General features: G+C 38.2%; 1 protein-coding gene and 1 long non-coding RNA gene across 2 annotated transcripts; one reads left to right on the top strand and one right to left on the bottom strand.

Annotated features, from left to right (window-relative positions):
- Positions 1 to 1,141: 1,141 nt before the first annotated feature.
- On the top strand, positions 1,142 to 15,487 carry NDUFV2 (NADH:ubiquinone oxidoreductase core subunit V2). Its single transcript, XM_062570143.1, has 8 exons — positions 1,142 to 1,291; positions 3,340 to 3,402; positions 7,870 to 7,932; positions 8,019 to 8,135; positions 9,806 to 9,974; positions 12,492 to 12,601; positions 14,378 to 14,454; positions 15,333 to 15,487. Exons 1-8 carry the CDS (start codon positions 1,250 to 1,252, stop codon positions 15,424 to 15,426), a joined length of 735 nt encoding a protein of 244 aa, XP_062426127.1. The 5' UTR covers positions 1,142 to 1,249; the 3' UTR covers positions 15,427 to 15,487.
- Positions 12,630 to 21,113, bottom strand: LOC134137321 (uncharacterized). Its single transcript, XR_009957664.1, has 2 exons — positions 20,889 to 21,113; positions 12,630 to 12,822 (listed from the first exon to the last, which is right to left on the bottom strand). It is a non-coding gene; the product is annotated as an uncharacterized LOC134137321 (long non-coding RNA).
- Positions 21,114 to 21,148: the final 35 nt, after the last annotated feature.

Raw genomic sequence — 21,148 nt, 5'->3', positions numbered from 1 at the left:
AAAGAATCCCTGAGTCTGATCATACATGGCTTTTGGTATTCTTAGCCTGTATGCCTAGGGCACATTCTCAACAGGATATAAAAATTTGGCCTAGTAACAAAATCTGTAATCTGTGCTTGTATTATTGCTGCACCATTATAATTGCACTGCTTTAGACAGTCTTTTAAGTGAATTAATCTTGGGGTAACATTTGAGTACAGAAATAAGATTAATAAGAGACTAAACAATTAGTAAAATCAAATCCACAAAAATATACTGGTAGCTGCACTTAAATCACAAATGCTGATAGTAGCTTTCAGCATTGAGGAAATGAAGAACAAGGAGCAGGAAGACAACTACTAACTGCAGTAAATCTAAAGTTAAATGGCAGTAATCTAACCAGAGAGCAAGTGCCACATCCTAGCTGATTTGTGCAAATGAAAAGGAGAGATGCCCTGGATAACTTTTCTTTCCAGAACACAATAAACATACCTGCTAATGAAGTAAGTTCTTACTAATACTAATGAGCAATGGTTATCCATTTTTCTTTTTACTCCTCGTGGAAGAAACTTATTTGCTGTTTGAAAAATAGTTGGCTGTAAGGTTGCTGTTTTGTGGAAGTGATCTCTACATTTTCAGGGGATACCTGCCACTTGAAGGAAGTCAAGCATCTCAGGCACTTGGATAAACAAATTCTGGCTTTTCCAATCATGGACACATCTTGTCAATCCTGCGTTTTTAAATGCAGTAAAGAAGCCGCCAGAAAAAACCCAACTGATGTAAAGCAGTGATGAGGAACACCACCCGAGCCTTTCCTACGGCAGATAGCAGTTCCCTTCACAAGGGCTCTGGGGCAGACCCCCACCGACACGCCATCTTGAGGTGCCCGTTTTTCCTCGCAGGGCTATGACTGCGCAGGGACTAAGCTCCACTACTGCTTCCGCAGTCCTAACCCCACACCCCTGCCGGATGCCAGCGTTTGCCCCGCGCAGACCAAAGCCCCTCGCTGCCTCCTCGAAAAGGCAGCAACCAACGGCCACCACAGCCCAACAGTAAACGGCGGCCGCGCGCACGCGCGCGCCCGAGGCCCCGCCTCAGCGCCCGCCGCGGCGGCTGCCCCCCACGCCCCCCCCCGCGCGCGCGCTGGCGGGCGTCGCTGGCGGGCGTCGCTGGCGCATGCGCGGGGCGGCTCTCCTTGCCGCTGCGCCGAGGGCGAGCGCAGGCCTCAAGGAGAGGGACGAGGAGGGTCGCCGGCGTCGCCGCCGCCGCCATGTTCTTGTGCGCTCCCCTCCGGGCCGCCGCGGCACGCTCGGTAAGGGAAAGGCTGCCGGAGCGGCTCGTCCTTCTTCCGCCGGCGAGAGGCGGCCTGCCGGGCGGCGTCGCGGCCCGAGGAGGCCGCGGGAGGGCTGGGGAAGGGGGGCGGCGGCGAGGCGGGTCGGGGCGCAGCGAAGGCGGCGGCGATGGCGGGAGCCCCTCGCCGCGGTGTCGCCGTTGCAGGGGCAGCGCTCCCGGGTTTCTTCCCCCGTCAGGGGACCTGGGCTTGCCGCAGTTGGTTGTCTTGCCTGCTGCATTGAGGTTAGCGAGCCCTAGGGCCGCCGCTTCTGCAGCGGGCTCTCACGGAGAGTGCTTGGTGTTTGTTGTAGGTTACCGAGAGGTGTTTCCTAGTGGAAAACTATGTTTTTCTGAACTATTTCTGACTTTCCCTTGCTCGTAAGGCCAACCTTTGGAAACCCCTAACGTTCTCTTAGTTTTTTTTTCACTCCTTAGTTAACTCTTCACACCAATTGAAATAATTCAAGACAGTTTAAAAATAAGGGCTTTTCATACTTTTTCACATCTGATATTCTTCTGTTTTTTGGTCGTCGGGAGCAGAAAAGTACCTTGGGAGAGAATAAGCATTTTCACTTAGAGACCAGGAGGATGGGTATTTTCATAGTGTCAGACCTAAGATGTCTCCCTAAATTATGAAGCTCTCGCTTTCTGTATTTGTTGGAGTGAAACAGATTCTTGCAGAGGGCGATCTGGAGCAGGCATCTGTCTTCAGTGCCCTGAAGTGCTTTGGAGACTGTTTCTTATCGACAGCTACCTGAAGTTTTTGATGTACTGACGTTCCTTTCGGAGCCAAAACTGTGTTGGATGCCTGTAGTGGGATTTATACCAGAGCATCGCAACTTCATTTATGTGTTCATTTCAGCACTGTCAGCTGAATTTCACGTTCACTTTTATGTGCTGCTTATGCTTTGTTTTCTTTTGTCTAATTTCTACATGTTTTCTGGTTCAGCAAGGGCATTCAACCTGGGCCCAAAATGTACTTCTGGCTGGCTAGTGCAATTAGCTTCATGTGCTTCATGTCAGTTGATAAAGTAGACTAAGTGCATCCTGGAAAAGGAAGCAAGCAGGAAAGGTCTGTAGTCCACGGAGCGATTTGTGTATCCCAGAGGTCATTGTCGCCCCCTGAAATCGTGACAGAAATTAATGACTTCCCTAGATGCTGCTTAGAGCTGAACTGGAAGAGGAGAGCAAGGAGGAAATTGTTGCATACTGCATAGTATGCATAACACTGCATTAAAACAAAACAAATTCAATACTTCCTAGAAGGACTGTTCATGTGACAGAGAGTGACTGAAGTTGAAGGTGAAACTGTGATCTGCTGCTGAAAAGATTAAGCTGCTTCAGTTTTTCTTACTGAGCATTGACAATAGTTGCCTGGTAGCTTGGCATAGATTTCAGATTGAGGGATTTTTTTTTTTTTTTGAGAGCGATATATATTTATTCTACTCTGAGAACTCACACTAAGAATCAGTGTGCATCTCTTTTTGGCATGATGGAGCCGGATAGCTGAACGTAGCTTGCATAGGGATCTGTGTTTTGCTGGTATTTCAGGCGCATAACCTTATGATTTGTGCTATTAACCCTACTGTTATTATTCAGTTATTTAAAAGCTGCTGAAGTCTAAGTGCTTACAAGAGAAGTATCTCAATAGTTGTGGTAGTTTCTTCAGTCTTTTTAAAGCATATATAGTATAAAATAACAAATTAAGAAATTCTTCATGAAATGTTTGATGAGAATTTGTATTCAAGGCAGTTACGCTAAGCTGTTACAAAAAAATACCAGTTTGAAGTTGAGGATTTCACTTCCACATTTTTTTGAAATGATCAAGGTGAGTTAAGATATGTCTCTCCTAATAGTACAGAAGAGCCCTTAATATTCTCCACTTGACTTAATTTAAATCATTAGTGATGACAAGACACTCAGGTTTACAAGCAGACTAGAAATGAAGCTAGTTCTGAAAGCAGTCTATAGCAGCTGTGTAAATCACTGCCTTTTGATTTAATACTATCTACTTTATTTTCTTTGTAGATAAGACAAATCCGACACTTGCATAGATCAGCTGTGTGCAATGCCAGTGGAGCCTTATTCGTGGTAATTAATTTTCCATTTCTCTCTCTCTACCTTATTGAAAAGAGGATGTATAGCAAGATTTATGTATGCTTTTTTAATCCACCTGAAGAACTTCGTAACTGAATCATGTTAAACTTCTAATTTTTGAAAATTAAATAAAATGAAATCAAAATCAATAAAAATCAAAATAAAAACGAATCTTTCTTTACCCCAGAAACAGGTACTAAAGAATAAGTCGAGAAATTTGTTTAATCATACAAGCTGAATTGAATTGTAACTTTCTAGGCAGGCAGAATTTCCTGGCTTCTAAAATTTGCCACAAAATTTACCCTTTGGTGTCATTCTCACTAAGTTCACTGGCATCTGAAAGAGTACAGTTCTCACTTGTATTATGTGTCATGTAGCACAGTGAGTGCTACATTCATAATGAGACCATTAGGCCTTATTGTAATACATAAAATAATAAACATAAACAGTAATAATGACTGCAGGCCTCCCCTTCTAAATATGAGATGTATGAAATGGATTTGTTGTCTTTGTACCTCTGAAGAGAACCTGAAGCATCTTTGAGATTTCATCTCATTCTGCTCTATTCAGAGCTTTGTCTACTCTGCAGTTCAACAGTTTAGTAATTTGGCATTTTCACAGACATCTAGTAGAAATCAGCGTTTTAACATAGAGTTAACCTTTTATTTGGAGCTGTGTGCCCAGCATTTTGGGGCACTCTTCTCTATTCTGCAGCTATCTCTGTAGCTTTTCTTATAATTGGAATACAGTACATGCTTCATACACTTTTCCAGAAACCAGATCAGGCATTGGTGACTTATGGAGTGAAAGTTAGTATTCAGGGAATAGAGGAAACCTGAATGTAGGTTGACAAGCTAGGAAACTTCAAAAATAGACTGATGTTGGTGAAGGCAAGGCGAGGAAAAGCTGTTTTTGGCACCAATATTTACCATAGGGCACAGCTGAAGTTTCAGGCTTGTTTCAGGTAGTGAGCCAACTTCTTTGCAATGTAGGTGAAAAGCTAAGTTATTCACGTTATTCTACTGTAATTCTTCTGATCTCTTTAATAATTCTTTGTGTCCAGCGGGACAGATGCATTTTATCATAGATCTCTGAAAATGCATAATAAAGTAGCACAGTTTGTTATAAACATCCAGTAGCCTTAGTACCTTACATGGGATAATATCATCAAACAGGAGGACACAGGTATCTGGGTGGGCTCTCACAGTGTGGTTCTCGCACTGTAAGTAGGGTAGGTTCAATGATGCAATACAAATGTGATATAGTCAAGCTGTCCTTGAGGTAAAAACACATTATATGAGACTTTGGAAACTGAGGAGCACAGAACAAGGGAATCAGAAAAATGTGTCTGGACCTTTTTCTTCAACAGATTGTGATATTTAGTCCAGACGTTGTTTTCACTTGTTTGTGTATGGGAGGAAGCCTTAATATATTCTTTTCAGTGTAGTATCTTTTCAAATATTGTGACCTTAAGCAGTGAGTCTGATCTTGTTCTCCAAAACTCATAGCTTAAAAAAACAAACGACAAACACATCTTCATCAAACAGGAACAAATTAGCTAATGTAAGTCTCAGATAAATGGTACGTTTCAGATAAATGGAAGATTAGGGAGCAGGTGATCAGCATCCCAGGCAGCTCAGTAGGCCTAGTAATCTGTAAGCTCTTTAGGAAAACTATCAAACTGCTTGATGTCCACAATACAGAATTAAATGAAGCTCACTTATGAAGCTGGAGCACAACAGGTGTGACAGATTTTTAGTTAGTGTTCACTTGTGGTGTAGCCTTTTATGACACATCTCAGGACCTTGCTGCACAGAACTGACTGTGACAGACTGTAGCTGCAGATAAAAATAAAAATAATCTTCATTACCCTGAAATACATAGGAGGAGGATTATCAGTTTGGAGATGATACAGTGGAATTAACAGCTGAACGAAGAGGGAGCTTTTAATAAATCAAACTTATTTATTTGCAAATGAAATTGAGATCAAGTACAAGCATAACTATCAAGTATGTATGTAAGGCAAAACAGCAGCCTGAAACAAAACAGACATGCAGATTTAAGGAGGAAAACTTAACTTACAGAAATACTGATCACGAATCTGGTCTGTGCAGCTAGGAAATAGAGCGAGTATGTAAAGGAAATAGTGTAGTGGTTATCACATCTGCTTTACATGCTGAAGGTCCTGGGTTCAAGCCTCAGTGGAACCAGCACCAGGAAATCTTTGGGAGGTTGGACTAGATGATCTCTCAGAGGTCCTTTCCAACCTTACTTGATTCTGTGATTCCGTGAAAATAATTAAAAGTTACCCAGTACTTCCAAGCAGTTTTTCCTCCCATCAGCCTCTTTTTGAGAGCTTTAATTGAAATTGGTAGAAGACCTTTGCCAACATCATGTATGAGGAGCCAGATTCTTTATTTGGAAAGGTCAGTCTAAAATACTGGCAGTTGGTTTCTTAAAAGGTGTTTTTATGTCATGGTCTAGACCACATAATAAGCAATACATTCATACTTAATAGTAGATCAGTGTGTTCAAAGTATATAAATTATCTTTCTGTAATTCTTGTTACTAGGGAAGTCATCCTTGGAAGATAGGCATATATTGACAGTAGTTTTATATGCAACTTGGAACTATGGCAGGGTGTATAGTGCTCTCGAATCAATGGCAGAGGCACTCTCTGCTCCAGGATGTAAGTGAGATAAGCAAGAGAGTCTTTCACTAGAAAAACAGGTGAAATTGGAAGTTAAGTATTTGGTCTTTCAATATTAAATTTTCTGAACCTAAGAATCTGCATAGAGAATGCTGAGAGCTTGGAACACAAGTTGTGCATTTGAGATCTTTCACGGTATTAAGCCTTTTCGGATCTTGTAATACAAAGATTGTTCAAAGTATCCTTGAACAATCCTTGATCCCATTTGCTGCTTAATAAGAAGGTGGTGTGGAAATTGCAAATTGCACTTAGGGAAAAATAACCCTAGGCACCAGTACAAGCTGGGGGCTGACCTTCTGGAGAGCAGCTCTGCAGAGAAGGACCTGGGAGTGCTGGTGGATGACAGATTGACCATGAGCCAGCAACGTGCCCTGTGGCCAAGAAGGCCAATGGTCTCCTGGGGTGCATTAGGAAGAGTGTTGGTATCGTGTCGAGGGAGGTGATCCTGCCCCTCTCCTCAGCCCTGGGGAGGCCTCATCTCAAGTACTGTGTCCACTCCAGGTCAAGAGAGACATGGAGCTACTGGGGAGAGTCCAGCGTAGGGCTACGAAGATGATCAGAGGACTGGAGCATCCGCCCTATGAGGAACGGCTGCGAGAGCTGGGCCTGTTCAGGCTGGGGAAAAGAAGACTGAGGAGGGATCTTATCAATGTGTACAAGTATCTGAAGGGAGGGTGTCAGGGGGATGGGGACAAACTCTTTTCAGTTGTCCCGTGTGACAGGACAAGAGCTAATGGGCAGAAATTGAAGCACAGGAAGTTCCGCCTGACCCTGAGGGGGAATTTCTTCCCTGTGAGAGTGCCGGAGCCCTGGACCAGGTTGCCCAGAGAGGCTGTGGAGTCTGCTTCTCTGGAGATCTTCAAGGCCCGCCTGGATGCAACCCTGTCTAACATGCTCTAGGTGACCCTGCTGAGCGGGGAAGTTGGACTAGATGATCTCCAGAGGTCCCTTCCAACCTTACTGATTCTATGATTTCAAGGATGCCATAACAAACTGCTTAGAGATAGTTGAAAATTTTGCACAGAAAGTTTTCCTGCTGGATAAAGATTTTGTCAGAACTAAGACTTCATTAAAAGAAAATGTCATGTTTTTCAAAACTTTCAAATTTATGAAAATAAAAATTAAAAGTAATTTCAATTTTGTGATACATTTCCATAGCAAAATATTCTGTGAATTCAGTATTTAACTGCTTCCGTTTCTGAACTGTCTCTAAAATAAAAATGTTGAAATCTGTTACAAATCCTAATCAAAAGTATATGATAAAATCAGTTGTTATCGTGTTTGAAGAACATGCAGAAGCTTTAGTTAAAAAGCAAGCTTCTTGATGACTTTTAATAGTTTTTATAGTTATAGTCTGTTTGGGGCAGAGGAGGGCTACTGTTTAGTGACTTATTGTTTATGAGGTGTTATTGAAGAACTGTTAATCCCCACCTGATGAGTTTGCCAAACTGCATTAACAGTATAACAAATGTCTGTGTTGAATGCATCATATTCCTCGATAAATAATTTGAAAAGGAAATCACAGGAATGTCATTATCTTTAAAAGTGATGAAATAGTTGTCATTATTAATAACTTTCTAGGAGGTATTTAGTCATTTATGACTGAAAACTGTGAAATTTTATTCTGGAATTGTATCAAATCTATTTTATTCAAGAAACTCTTACTTTTGTAAAATATATGCCTATTAGAATTTGTCCTGAATAAATTCCTGAAAACCCTATTTTTACATGTCTATTTTCTTTCTTTTAAGCACAGAGACAGTCCTGAAAATAATCCAGATACTCCATTTGAGTTCACACCTGAAAACCAGAAGGTATGCAGCCAAAAAGCATGCTAAATATGCAAAAAAAAGTCTTCACATCATTATTGAACCTATTTTCCCTCTTTTTCTTTAAAAAGCGAATAGAAGTAATCATAAACAACTATCCAGGGGGACACAAATCTGCAGCTGTGATGGCAGTACTAGATCTGGCCCAGCGACAACATGGATGGTTGCCTATATCAGCTATGAACAAGGTACTCAATTATCTTTTAAAGTATAATTTTACCATTTACTATTTACTATAGTCAGATTAGATTTCAAGAAAGATACTAGCATTTTATTATCAAACATACTAATGAAGGAATTTAAATCTGGCACAGAATTGCAAGAATCCCCTATAAGACTACCTTTAAAAAAAAGGGAGGGGGAACCTGATGCAGTAAACTTTTGGTTCTGCCGCTTTATGTAATGTTAGCACATTGCTAGAAACTCCTGACACAACAAAATAAAAATTGCACAATCCTTACTTAGACAGACTTTTTCCTGTCAGAATCATCTTGAAAATAAGAATACAGTGTTGAAAAGTTTTTTTTCACTGATAAGTTTGCGGGGGGAAGGGTGGGGGGGGGGGAAATGATGATGATGGGAGATTTTCTCCTTTCTTGTAGATTAGTTGCACAACACATTGCCACTACTGCTAGGACTGTATTTAGTATCTATGCCTGTAAGGACTATGACTTCTGCAAACTGTGCTTTGGTGCAGTATGTGTAATGAGGGTCTCATAACACCCCATAGCAAATGCCTGTATTTTCTTACTAAATTATATATTAAAACTGTGTCAAAATAAGCAAGTACGGTGTTCCAAAGTGATAGATTACATGATGGTAATCAAATACCTAGAAATGTGAAATTTAGTTTCTTGCTTATATGAATAAATCTATCATATTGTGTGTTTAAAAGCTGATGTATCATCAGTTTTAGAGTGATAATACTTTAATACTAAAGTGCTCATATAGAAAAAACAGATTGCCTGCTCCTGTTTCTAAAATATAGGCTAAATCTTAAATCTCTTTTAATACTGAATGGGAAGAGTACCCTCTTACGTTGGCTTAGACTAAGTTTGGGATTGGTTTTATGTTTAAAATGATCATACAGGTTTTTAAGCAAAGATGTAGAGATAACACACCATGGAAAATATTTGTATTTGCCTGCTGTAGGTACTGGAACATAAAGCTTTTGAAATTTTGAATTAGGCTTTTGAAAATGCATTTAATTCTCCACGTGAGCAGTTTGTCCAGGTACCAGTTTAATAAAGCCAGGGATGTTTATACCAGAGCTGGCTCCATGGATCCTGCTTCTCTCTGTATTTATTAGCTGTGACACGTATCTGCAAATGCAGTGGAGCTGTTCTTAGGGCCAGCCCTGGTGTATCACAGAACCTGAGACAGACCCGCTGTATCTGAATTAGGTGAGCAAAATACCAGCTTGGGTGTTTTTTCTTTACCAGAAGGCTTAAGTGAGTTAGTGTGGGCAAACTGATACGAGTGGCTGCACAGCAGAAGAGTGCAAGTACAGTGTAAGCTGGAGCTAATATGGAAAGCTGGAACCCAACTGACTATTGGTAGCTAGCTTGTGTGTATGATGCTAGGTGCTGGCGGAGGATGGTAGGCTTGAGCTTGTAAGTGCAAATCCATAGCTTAGTGGAGTTCGTGCTCAAGCAGGATTGACTCTATACAATAACTTGGGTGTCTTTTTTTCTGTGCTTCAGTACCGTTTGCTTTGATAGCCACTCCCTCCCCATTTATCTGGTGTTATTCTATTACTGCATGTAGAGTACAAGTGACTTTACTGAAATTATTCATGAAATTTCTTTACCAGTGCTGTATGAGAATTCAACATAATGTCTGTCTTCCCTTGTTTTAGGTTGCTGAAATTTTAGAAATGCCTCCCATGAGAGTGTATGAAGTAGCAACCTTCTATACAATGTATAATCGTAAACCTGTTGGGAAGTACCATATTCAGGTCTGCACTACCACGCCTTGCATGCTGAGAGACTCTGATAGTATTTTAGAAGCCATTAAGAAGAAACTTGGTATGATACAAATTTGTAATGTTTTTTTCTAAGTGGGAGGATTTTTTTGCCTTTAACGCATTCTTTCCTATTTAAAGTAAAATTCTTCATATGGTGGAGACAGTGCAAAAATACTTAAAATTCAGAGTGAAATCATTGTAGGGTAAGGACTAAACATTTCAGATTTTGAAAATGAAGAATAAATGCCAAATTGGACGATAAAAATACACTAGAACAGAAAGGGCTATTGCTTTGGAGTGCCTTTAATGATTTTATAGGCAATTTGCCAGGAAGTGAGTAATTCTTACTGATGTTTGAAAATGAATCTTGGACTGAGAATTAAGCCCTATTCCATATGTAGAAGAGGACTGTGAGTACTACGTAATTTTTTTATATGCAAGATAAGATTTTTAAGGTACATGTTCTGTGAAGATAATAAGATAATTGAATTCTTTTTTAACTTAAGGAAAGATGGACATAACTTAAATTCCTCATGGGAAAAGTCAATCAAGACTCCTAATCATACAAGGCATAGAGAAAATTCATGGATTTTCTGTGTTTTGGTGTGTTCTTTTGGGGGGAGAGAGTTATGTGGAGAAGAGAGGCAAAGGTCAGCAACTAACAAATTTTCTTCTCTGAAGTCAAAAGCTACACTTTTTTTTTTTTTTTTTTTTTTTTTTTAAGAACTACTCTGATAAGAGCTGCAGAACAGTTGCTTGTGGTCTTAATCTTTCATGATAAAAAAAATTTTTTTGCTGAAATTTTTCATACCTTTTTTATACCTGTTCAAAGATGGCTTATGTTTTTATTAAAATTCTTTAGTTTAAGAAATCAAAGGAAAAGCAACTTTTCTATAACTAAGGATATTTATGTAGTTCTTACTGAGACATAGACCTTACTTAGATTTTTATGAATTCTTTCTCCATCTAATAAGTATGGAGGAAAATTGCTTTTCAGCTTCCTTTCTTTCATGGTTTGACTGGCAGATTTCATGTGAAGTGGCTTTTTTAAAGGAGTACCTTTATAATGTTATAAATAGTTACAGTTTCAGTGCAGTAATAAGTGATGAAAAATAACCTTATTCTCACTATTTACTTCTAAGTTTGTCTGATCCTGTATTAGTACTCTTTTTGAGCATATGAGTCTTTTTCCCTTGTAAATATTTTTCATATTTCTGTGTTTAAATAGTGTCATGTGAACAGTATTATGGCTGTGCTAATAAAATAATCAGAAGGCTGCAATGGTCTTACTAAAATAGCAGTATTACCTTCATTCAACTGCATTTCAGTTCTTAATTATTAGGTACAGTTACTACCAGTTAATGTAAATCCAGCAGCCAAGTATCTGTTAATAATGTTTACTGACATAACCAGAGAGGTGTCTATAGTTCTTCTAGAAGGAAAAAGAACTCCACAAGTTTGTCAGCTGGTGGACCATCACAAAGCTGGTCGGACCATCATTAGAATGGCCTATTTCCACTGCCTTATTTGAGAGAACTCGTTTTGGGAATCCCAGTATTGGGGAGTGGAGGGTGACAATTTAAGACTGAGATGTTTTAAGATGCACAGCCAACAAACCATGAAATATTGTAGTGGTCAGAAATTAGTGCTCTGAATTATACCAGCAAACATTTCTGAAGCTAGGAATCTACAGAATATATGATGCAGAAAACCTGGGAATACTCTTAAGATGAAGTGCTTAGGAGATGCATGTAGAGATGGATAAAAAGTACACATGAATGCATTCTTTATTATGAGTGTATTTTGATAACTTTAATTTTGAAAGATTTGCTGTATTGTATTTGCATATCTGCTATACATACCCTTATGTTCTTTTGAATATAATGTAATTTTACCTTTTATGAGAATGGTTTCCATGGCTGTTGTGATCTTAATATATTTGTGTAAGTTGCAAGAGCATTGTTGCCACTGGGTACATCTATAATTAATAAAGGAAGAGGGCAAAAAGAATACTGTTTCAGCCAGACTACATTGTCATGTTATTTGGCTTACCTGCCCTCTGGGGATATCCATATCTCTATCAGTGAAAAAAAGTCATAGAAGCTAAGTACTCATACAGAGCTGTTCAGGAAAGAAGCCTTAATGTATAATCTGGGAAGTTTCTAAATTTGTAGCCAGCAATCTTAATGCTTGGATCTTGGTTGAGAATTCAGTACTTTGCACTGAATATTATGCATTTAGCAGCAGCATATTCTCCCTCTTTCTCTCTTCCACTGTACTGTTTGCTAAAAATGTATCTAGGCAGAACTGTTCTGTTTCTCAGCAGTGCCACTTCATGATTTTTTTAATAAATCACATTTGTAAGGCCATGAATCAAGTCTCCAAAATGTATCTGAAGAATTTAGTTTGTTAGACTCTTGTTTAATGGAAGTGTTTTGGACCCATTTAAGAGATTTTAACTACAAATGTTTTTAAGGCCAAAATATAAATAATGAAAGAACCGTGAAGAACTTAAAATCTTGCTTTGTTAATCTTATTAAATAACCACTGATGAACCTAACATTCTTTATTGTTTTAGGTATAAAAGTTGGGGAAACAACACCTGATAAACTCTTCACACTGATAGAAGTGGAATGTTTAGGTGCTTGTGTTAATGCCCCAATGGTACAAATAAATGACAATTATTATGTAAGTATCTGTTTTAAAAGACTAAAAATTTTTAGTGTGTAACCTATATTGTATTTATTTTATATATCAAGTATTTCCATTCTTCTAGATTCTGAAAGTTTGGTCAGTTACTTCAAGTTCCTATTGGCAGGGACAAGTTACAGTCTAGAGCAGCATCTTGTAGTTCCTTGGCCTCTTGTAACACTTCATCTGTATCATAATGTACTGATGTCTTCTAGTCTCTATAAAAAAAAAAGGCATTGTAAATGTTCATATTTTTTTAACAAGCTCATGAATAGAGATTCTTCGGGAGGTACTATTTTGGCATATGCACATAGTAGAATGAATAGTCTTTCAAGTGGCTTTCAAATTGAAGAAAGAATGTTACACTCTGGGGAGTGGTGTTTTTTTTTTTTTTTTTTTGTTTTTTTTTTTTTTAAGAACTCTCTACATCACAGCCTTATTGCTGTAGTTTTCACTTTTCCCCATATTCTGTTTAATCAACAAGTTAGGAAGATGCATCACCTGCTAAAAAGTCAGTTTCAGCTTGGAACCTAATTATTGTCTTTGCCTTCCCATACGCTAACACCAATCCAACTCCCTTAACATTAGATATACTCAACAAAATTTGGTGAGAGTTCTGCTTTGGTTTTTGTTTCAGGGTGCTTTTGGCCACATGAAATAACATAGACAGCATTTTTAAGCTTTAAGCCCAAGCAGCCTGGTTTTGTCATTAGGTAGCATATGACGGAAAAGAAGGAAAAAAAAAAAATCTGGGCCATAAGCTTATATGGACATTGTGGAAAAACACCAATAAGTATTAGACATGTGGTGGTACAGAACAAAATGTTATTCTCCATTATGTTTTTTTTCCCCAAAGGAAAAACTTTGAATCAGTCACATTTGCAAAAATAGTGAAATTAACAAAAGTGCAGTACATTATAAGTGGGATGATTAAGCTAAGATGACAGAGCATTAAATAATTAGGGTTCCAAAAAACATCATGCTTGGAAGTATCCAATTCATACTGGAAGTCCCTTGGGCAATCCCTACTCCATGTTGTGATTGATGCTTTCCAGTATTCTTTTAAATTTTGATTGTGACACTTTCTCTATAATTCTCGACTGAAGTTGTGTTATGGTTTTTATTTAATTAAATTTTGAAAATATTTTTAAACTTATATTTGATAAGCATTTAAAAGCACTCAGTTTTATTTGGAAATAATGGTCTGGTTTGACACCATCTGTAAACTCTTTAAGTTTCTGAATTATGGCTATCTAGGATATCATCAGACCGAGGGAGTTTATGCACCTGTTGAAAGAATTCAGCCTTTAAGTAACGTGCGCGTGTGTGTGTAGATACTTTATTTTGCTATCACAACATCTGGTAAATTTTTTTCTTTTTACAACTGTTCTGTTGCACTGTGCCCACAGTTTCTTGGCACAGCTGAAGTCATGCAGCGTGTCCAACAGCATGCATATATTGGGTAGGCAGAAATTCCATTTGCTAATACAATGGGAAACTGAGAATAAATCCATGTAATAGATGACCAGCTTGAATATTGTTAACTTTATTTCTGCAACTGTATACAACAAATTTTACCATTAAAATATGACATTAGGCTTTTCAATTTTTCTTAATTCTCTAAATCAGGATGCACATGTTAATGATAGGATCAAAATTACTTATGCTAGAATTACAGCCAGGGGGGCCACTAACCTGATGATCTGTGGATGCTGCATTTAGCACAATTACTAACTAATTTTTGCTTTAACAGTCAATGACCTTTTTTTACAGGAAGATTTGACACCCAAAGATATTGAAGACATAATTGATGAACTAAAGGCAGGCAGAGTTCCCAAACCTGGTCCAAGGTATGCTGTATTTGTGTAATAATGGCTAGCTACTTGCAGGCTGATCCTTTGGGGAAAAGAAACTAAATTTCTGTTACAGGGATTTGAGTTGGCTGCTTAGAGCTAAAAAAGCATCCATTAATTTACTGAACAGACTGATATGTGTTCAGTGCCTTTCTCTATCTCCTAAGCCAAGCAAGAACTAGAAAGAATTGCAAGATTATTTCTGTGCTCCTAGGGACTGACTACAGGGGGAAATCAGAATTCTGATCTGCCTCAGTACTTAACAAGTCAATGACACCAAGAGTTTTTGCCTAGACCACCTAAATGAACAAATTCGTGCTGTTTTTTTTTTTGGGGGGGTGGGGGGATTTTTGACAATAACCAGAAAGATCTAGTTTGTGAAAGGTTTCTCTCTGATTTTTTATGTATTATTTCCTTTTGTTCTGTCAGACCAAATATACAGATATGTATGTAAATTTAGAAATTAATTAGTACCATTTCACTTGGTATGTGATCTATTCCCATTGTTTCTATGTTTTTTTTTAAGATGATAAAACTTTACAGTTTGTAAGTACAGGGATGCGTCTTAAAGATTACTGATAAAACTAGATAGCCTTTGGTATTGTGGGGATCAAAATCACTTTTGCTTGACCTACCTATAAAATTAACTGATGACTTATGTATTTCCATTATCAGGTTGCATGTTTGGCACTGTATTTCAATTTGAAAGCCTTCTGGCTTACAGTAGTATCCCACATTTCTGAAGGACAAATAATAAGAACAAAGGAAAAAAGCGGCCTCAGCTTTTAAGCCATATTTGTAACTGTCTTCCATCTGATGATTAAACAATATTTGAGGTAATTCCAGCAATGAATAACACTGCTGTCATTTTCCAGGAGTGGACGTTTTTCTTGTGAGCCAGCTGGTGGCCTGACTTCTCTGACTGAACCACCCAAAGGACCAGGGTTTGGAGTTCGAGCTGACCTTTAAGATTTTTTTTTAATATATGATAAACTCTGAAAATAATAAAGAAACTTTAATCTCAGTAAAATGATTTATGTTTATTGCTTTGAAAAAACAGAAGCAAGTAACAGGAATGTGTCTAACTCATCATGGTCTTTACTGTAAAGGATAATCATAATTAGTTCAAAATTATAAAGTAGTTCTGTAGGCCGTAAAGTTACTCAAAGTCCATTTATAAATATCAGCGGGTCAAAAGATGTTAACTCCAGTGACAATTTTCTAAGCTTTATTTAAAAGTTCTTCAAAGATGAAGCAAAACTGATTAAACCGAAGGTCTGGCAAATGCAGAAGCAAACAAACTGAAAATGAATTCTCTAACAAAATTTCACAGCATGTTACTCTTAGATTTCAACAAAAAATATGTAACAAGAAAAGTTGCTGCAGGATGTGTTCCATAAAAATCTGGTAAGTTCAGTAAGAGATGACTCTTACTGAAGTCTAATTCTTCCTACTACCACTCCGTGGCCAAGAAAAACTTGAAAACCATCTTGTTTTTATCATGTTACAAAAAATAAAGGAACAGTAATAATCTACTGAAAAAATGTGTAACAATGAGTAAGCCACTTCTCTACAAATTTATTCAACACAAAGCATGCAGCTGGAGTAAGATAAAATACAACAGAACAGTTTAACCCATTTTAAGTGTAGTGTATGAAGGTAGCTTTTTGATCCACAGGTCCTCTTTTGACCTTACTGCTGTGTATCAGCTACTTTTAAAAACTGATGTAGAAATAGGAAATGAAGTATTTCTCCTCCTGATATTAAAAATAAATAAAAAAAAGCTCAAGGTAACAAAAATAATTGCCTAAAAATACTGAATACATATGTGCTTGTGCAAGCATAGTGAATCGTTTTTAATGTGTATTTCTAAGTAATTTCAAATGTTTTGGAATGTGAACATTTTCATCAACTAAAACCATATAAAAATCCTAGAAACTGTGTGCCATAAAAGTATACTCTTACAAACCAACTCCACTGATTGTATTAATTTTATTTTTCTTACTATATTCTTTTATCTTCTTTAGTTTTGATAGTTTAATACTAGCTTTCCTGAACTGTTAATTTCTGTACATAATACTTACTTCATATTGTCCTTTCAAGTCCTACTTTTCTTTCAACAGGCTCAGTGAAATTTCTTGATGTATTGTTACACAAATAGTGTTGCTACTGGTATTTTGAAAGCAAAATAGTATGTACTTATTTATAAATAAACTTGCTACCCCTTTACTGACTTAAAAAATCAGTGAATTGCAAAACAAGTAAGAAAATGAATTTTACAAATACAAATGCAAGTCAAGGGTGAAGCATTAAAAATCTTGCACATAAATGATACCGTGCTTATGAGAAACTAATACATGAATCAAAGATTATCTGTAATTTAAAGTTGCTGAATACCCTTCTGAAAGGTTACTCTGTTTCGAATAGCTACACTCCTGTAGCAGGCCAGGCATTCCTGCAGTATTTCCAGAGGCACCATGAGAATTGATACTGTTTTCCCTAGCATAAAATGAGATGGCCAGCATCATGTTTTAATAAAAAGAAAGGCAGAATTTAACATACCAGCCTGTAACTGCTGTACTATAATAACAAAGCTGTATTCTAGTTGTGTAGAAAAGAATTACCTCATTCCAAACCTAGCATCAGAGTAGGCAAGCTTTTATTTTGAATATGAGGATTTTTTTGTGATTATAAAGGGCTACAACTACTATTCATGTGTTTGCATTCAACAAACTGACTGTGCAATTGTATTTAAGGGAGATAGTTTTAGAACTGCTTAGTTTGCTCCCTATAGAGTTTGAAATATAAAATTCTAGAACGCCATACTCCTCCCATTCTTAAAGCTGGACTAGATAATTTGCTGTCTTGTCCTGCTTCTCTCCTCCCCGTTCATAAAGCTTTTCGTGTATTTAGACGTCATATTAATGGTGTTCTGCACACAGGTATTACATCAAAATAATGATAAAACACAAAATATCTAACAGTATAACTGCAAATTACTTGACAGGAAAATGGTAATTATTTTATGTTCCTTCCTTATTGCCTGACAGATATCTGATATACCACTATCTAAATAGAACATTGTAGGACATCAGTAGGACTGTAAAATATTTGGAGAGAAATAAGCAGGTAACTACCTGTTTTCCTCTCATCATACCCAACTCAATTTTGAGTCTTTGTGGTCCACAAGGGATTTTAAAGACTTGCTATGGTTTCTGTATTAAAAAAAGGGGGGGGGGAGAAAATTGGTAATCATTGTGTTAAGATAAACAATTGAAGATTGTTTCAGGTTTTGTTGAAATCTTAAGGTTTCAAATTTCAAATGTTCCAGCGAAAAACATTCAGCCTTCTACTACAGTTGATATATATATAGCTATTTACTACATGTTCAGTAATTTCAACTTTAGTTTTATATTCAGTCCAGTCTTGGAGAATATTTTTGTGATAAAGCAAATTTCATATTCATAGTTTCTGTTGGACTTTGGTGAGGATTAACTCTCTGATCATTCTGAAAGAATCCTGGAATAGAAGAGGATGATTTGAGTGTATTAATTCCTCCAGGATTATTGAATAGCTCCAGATAATACCAGTAAAAGCACACAGCATTATTGAAGACTTTTTAGCTAGTAGAAGTGTTGAAAGACATCACCTCTGCTATTCTTAACCATTAATAGTAGGTGGTTTCTGATAGTGTTTTTGAGCAACTGAAACTAACCTGTCAAGTACTTGCATGCTTCTAGCTCTGCAGATCCAAGATACTGGTTAGTATCTTGGACTGTGTGAGTATCAGGTGACAAGTTAAATGGAAAAGAAGGTAACTGCAGCAAAAGCTAATTCATTCCTTGGAATAGGCTTTTACTGCTGCTTTCACCAGCCTATGTTTTTGTGTTAGTCTTGTCTACCTCTCTACTTGATGAAATGAAATGCCATACTGTATTCTTTCTCCCTAATTCTTCATACCAGCAGAGTCAAAGAGAGACCTTTTAACTTGTGAGGAAAAAAAGGCTACCTAGAGTAGAAGTCTTGTGAAAGAGAAGTGTCAGAGCATGGAAGCAGAAGACACACTAGAAGTCACTAGACTAGGAGAATGGGTTGTTGTTTCTTCTCTTGGTATGGGAGATAGGAGAAATGGGAGATATGGAAGATCAAAGCAAATCAGGAGTAACAGGAAACTCCACTGGATAACCAGTGTTATATTTGGTGTTGGATAATGGAAGACTTTCATGAACTCCCTGCACTGCTAGAAAAGTAATGATGCAACACAGTTCCACGCAGACAGAATTTCATTGTTTTTTGCTATTTATATCTGTCCAAAATGTTAGTTGGTTCACTGGCTGGCCTGCCACTATCTTCTCTAGGCCTGTCTTGTATATATTCATCAATGTGGTCATTCTGCAAGTTTGTAGAATAAAGTTCCTATTTTCAAACTTTTCATACTGCAGTTTGTGATTTTTCACTCAGTCACTAGTTTGAATTGAGCAATGATGCAGGTCAAATAGCTGCTGTGTGTGTTCATCTTGAGAAAAATAATTCACAGCTGATAATGCAAGATATTTCCCTAGTAATGGCAAGTCAGGGGAAGTACTACAGAAGTGAACACAGTAGGGCTACAAAGAAATTTTGCAGCTGTGTTGTGTAAAAAGGAGAGGCTTCTGGAGACAAGAGGGAGAAACTAATGTGGTAGCACTGAGTGTCATTGCTTATGTGTCTGAACAGTACTTCTTAAGAGGCTTACAGAACTTTTTTTTTTTTTAAACCAACAGATTTTATCATCAAGCCTTAAGATCTGCTGCAGGAGTGGTTGTTTTTTTAAGATTCTTTCCCTGTTATCTCAGCTGCTTTTCGTTGTATGTATACTTAACGTATGCTGAGATCCTGAAACTGTTAATACTGCTGATGTACAAGGATCAGAATACAGTATTATACCACTGCTAAACACCTGCAACCTGTATTTTTAAGAGGGTGAATAATCACTATCTACCCTATAATACTGTGAGAAGATGTCTTGGGAAATACTTGTTACTCCAGTTAATGGTGTCAGTTATAGTCTCTGTTTACTCTTAAATATGTTAGTCACCTCAAGTGATGACCACTGTAACCAAACAGACATTAAAGAATAGGAAATATATGCATCTCCCTTTGCTATGTGGTCACTGGTGCCTGCATACCTGCTTCTGTATATAACATATATATATATACACACAGTAGACTATATATAAGCTATACTAATTGAATCAAAAAAGGGCAGTTGCTTCACCTAAAAACTGATCCATACTGTGATTTGTACAATAAGATTTTGAAAGCAAATTAAACAAGTCTGCCTAAACAATGGGTATTTTGAAACTTGTGATGCCAACTGTGTCTACCATGCTGGGCCACAATGGGCAGACATAAGAATATTGAGGAAGTCCATACAATAGCTCATCTTAAAGTACTATCTAAAGTAACGAATGAGATTAGAATCCATGTAACTGCTTACTTATTACTGTGCCTGTGATCACTGAAGATGGTAGGCATGATGAACAGTCTGCCTGATTATATAGAAGGAAGACACCATGGTACATTCATTCATCTTTTGAAGTAGAAATAACTACTTTCTTTTGCCAAAATGTAAATTATTCGAGGGGCATATTTTAAGATATCTAGCCAATAAAGTATTGCCAGAATCTCTTTCCATTCAAATTTCAAAATTAGTTATGAGAATGTTATCTTTCAATTCTGAAAAATTTACATTTCTGACTTGCATAATTAAGTAACCCCTGCTTTACACACATTAACAGTTGAAAGTAACCTGGAAAGAGGCTAAGCATGGCAATTAAGACCAGAGCAAACTGAAAAGCTTTATTTAGCTGCCCTCTTCTCAAAAACACTAAATGTGACAGCCCAACTACCTTCTGCTTCTTACAGAAGCAACATTAAGGATATTGTTTGAAAACTCATTTCTTGAGTGCCAAACCATATAGTTTCTTAGTCTTAACACATAATGCTATTCTAATAAGCAGATGCAAAAAATTTTTGTAAGAGGCAAACGACTAGTTTTTAATACTACAACTATCAGTCTCCTTCTATAACTCCTAATGATTGTGTGACATCTGTCACATCCGATGTGAAAAGGGAAAGTGCAAACAGGATTTTTTTGTTTGTTTGTTTGGTAATTGGAAGCAGACCCAAGCTTCAGCTTGCTTATCTGCTGAGTTTTGGGGCAACAAGGCCCTTACAGCTGGTCCTGCAGCTCTTCACCTGCACTTACTCCATCCCCAGCGAGGTGCAGCGCGTTAAAGGTGGAGGGAGCAATGCGCCTGCAGGCAAGGCGAGGTGCAGAAGAAAGCACTGGCCATGCCGCAGCAGCCGACGGCTCGTCCCCTAGGCGGGTACCGTGAAGGCCAACTGCCCCCCCCCCCACAGCCCCTCCGGCACCGCATCACACGCACCTGCGTCCAGGGCCTCCTCCCAACAGCTGCGCGCCCTTTAACTACAGCTCCCCCGTACGCAGGGCGTGTGCCTGTGTGTGCCGGCTCGATAATAAGGCGGCCGCTACCCGACGGGGACAGCGGCTCCTCGTCGACCACCGGGGCCCGTACCCCGCCGCGTCCGCCTCATTGGCATGCGATACAGCCGCTGGGCTTTGCCCACCGCGCATGCGCACTGCGCCGGTTGTTAAAACTCACTGCGCCATCGCCGCCGGAAAACC

The sequence above is a fragment of the Rhea pennata genome, chromosome 2 (genome assembly GCF_028389875.1).
Source record: "Rhea pennata isolate bPtePen1 chromosome 2, bPtePen1.pri, whole genome shotgun sequence".
Lineage (NCBI taxonomy): Eukaryota > Metazoa > Chordata > Aves > Rheiformes > Rheidae > Rhea > Rhea pennata.
Note: the sequence above shows the minus strand (reverse complement) of the source record. Positions and strands in the feature narration are given on the sequence as shown.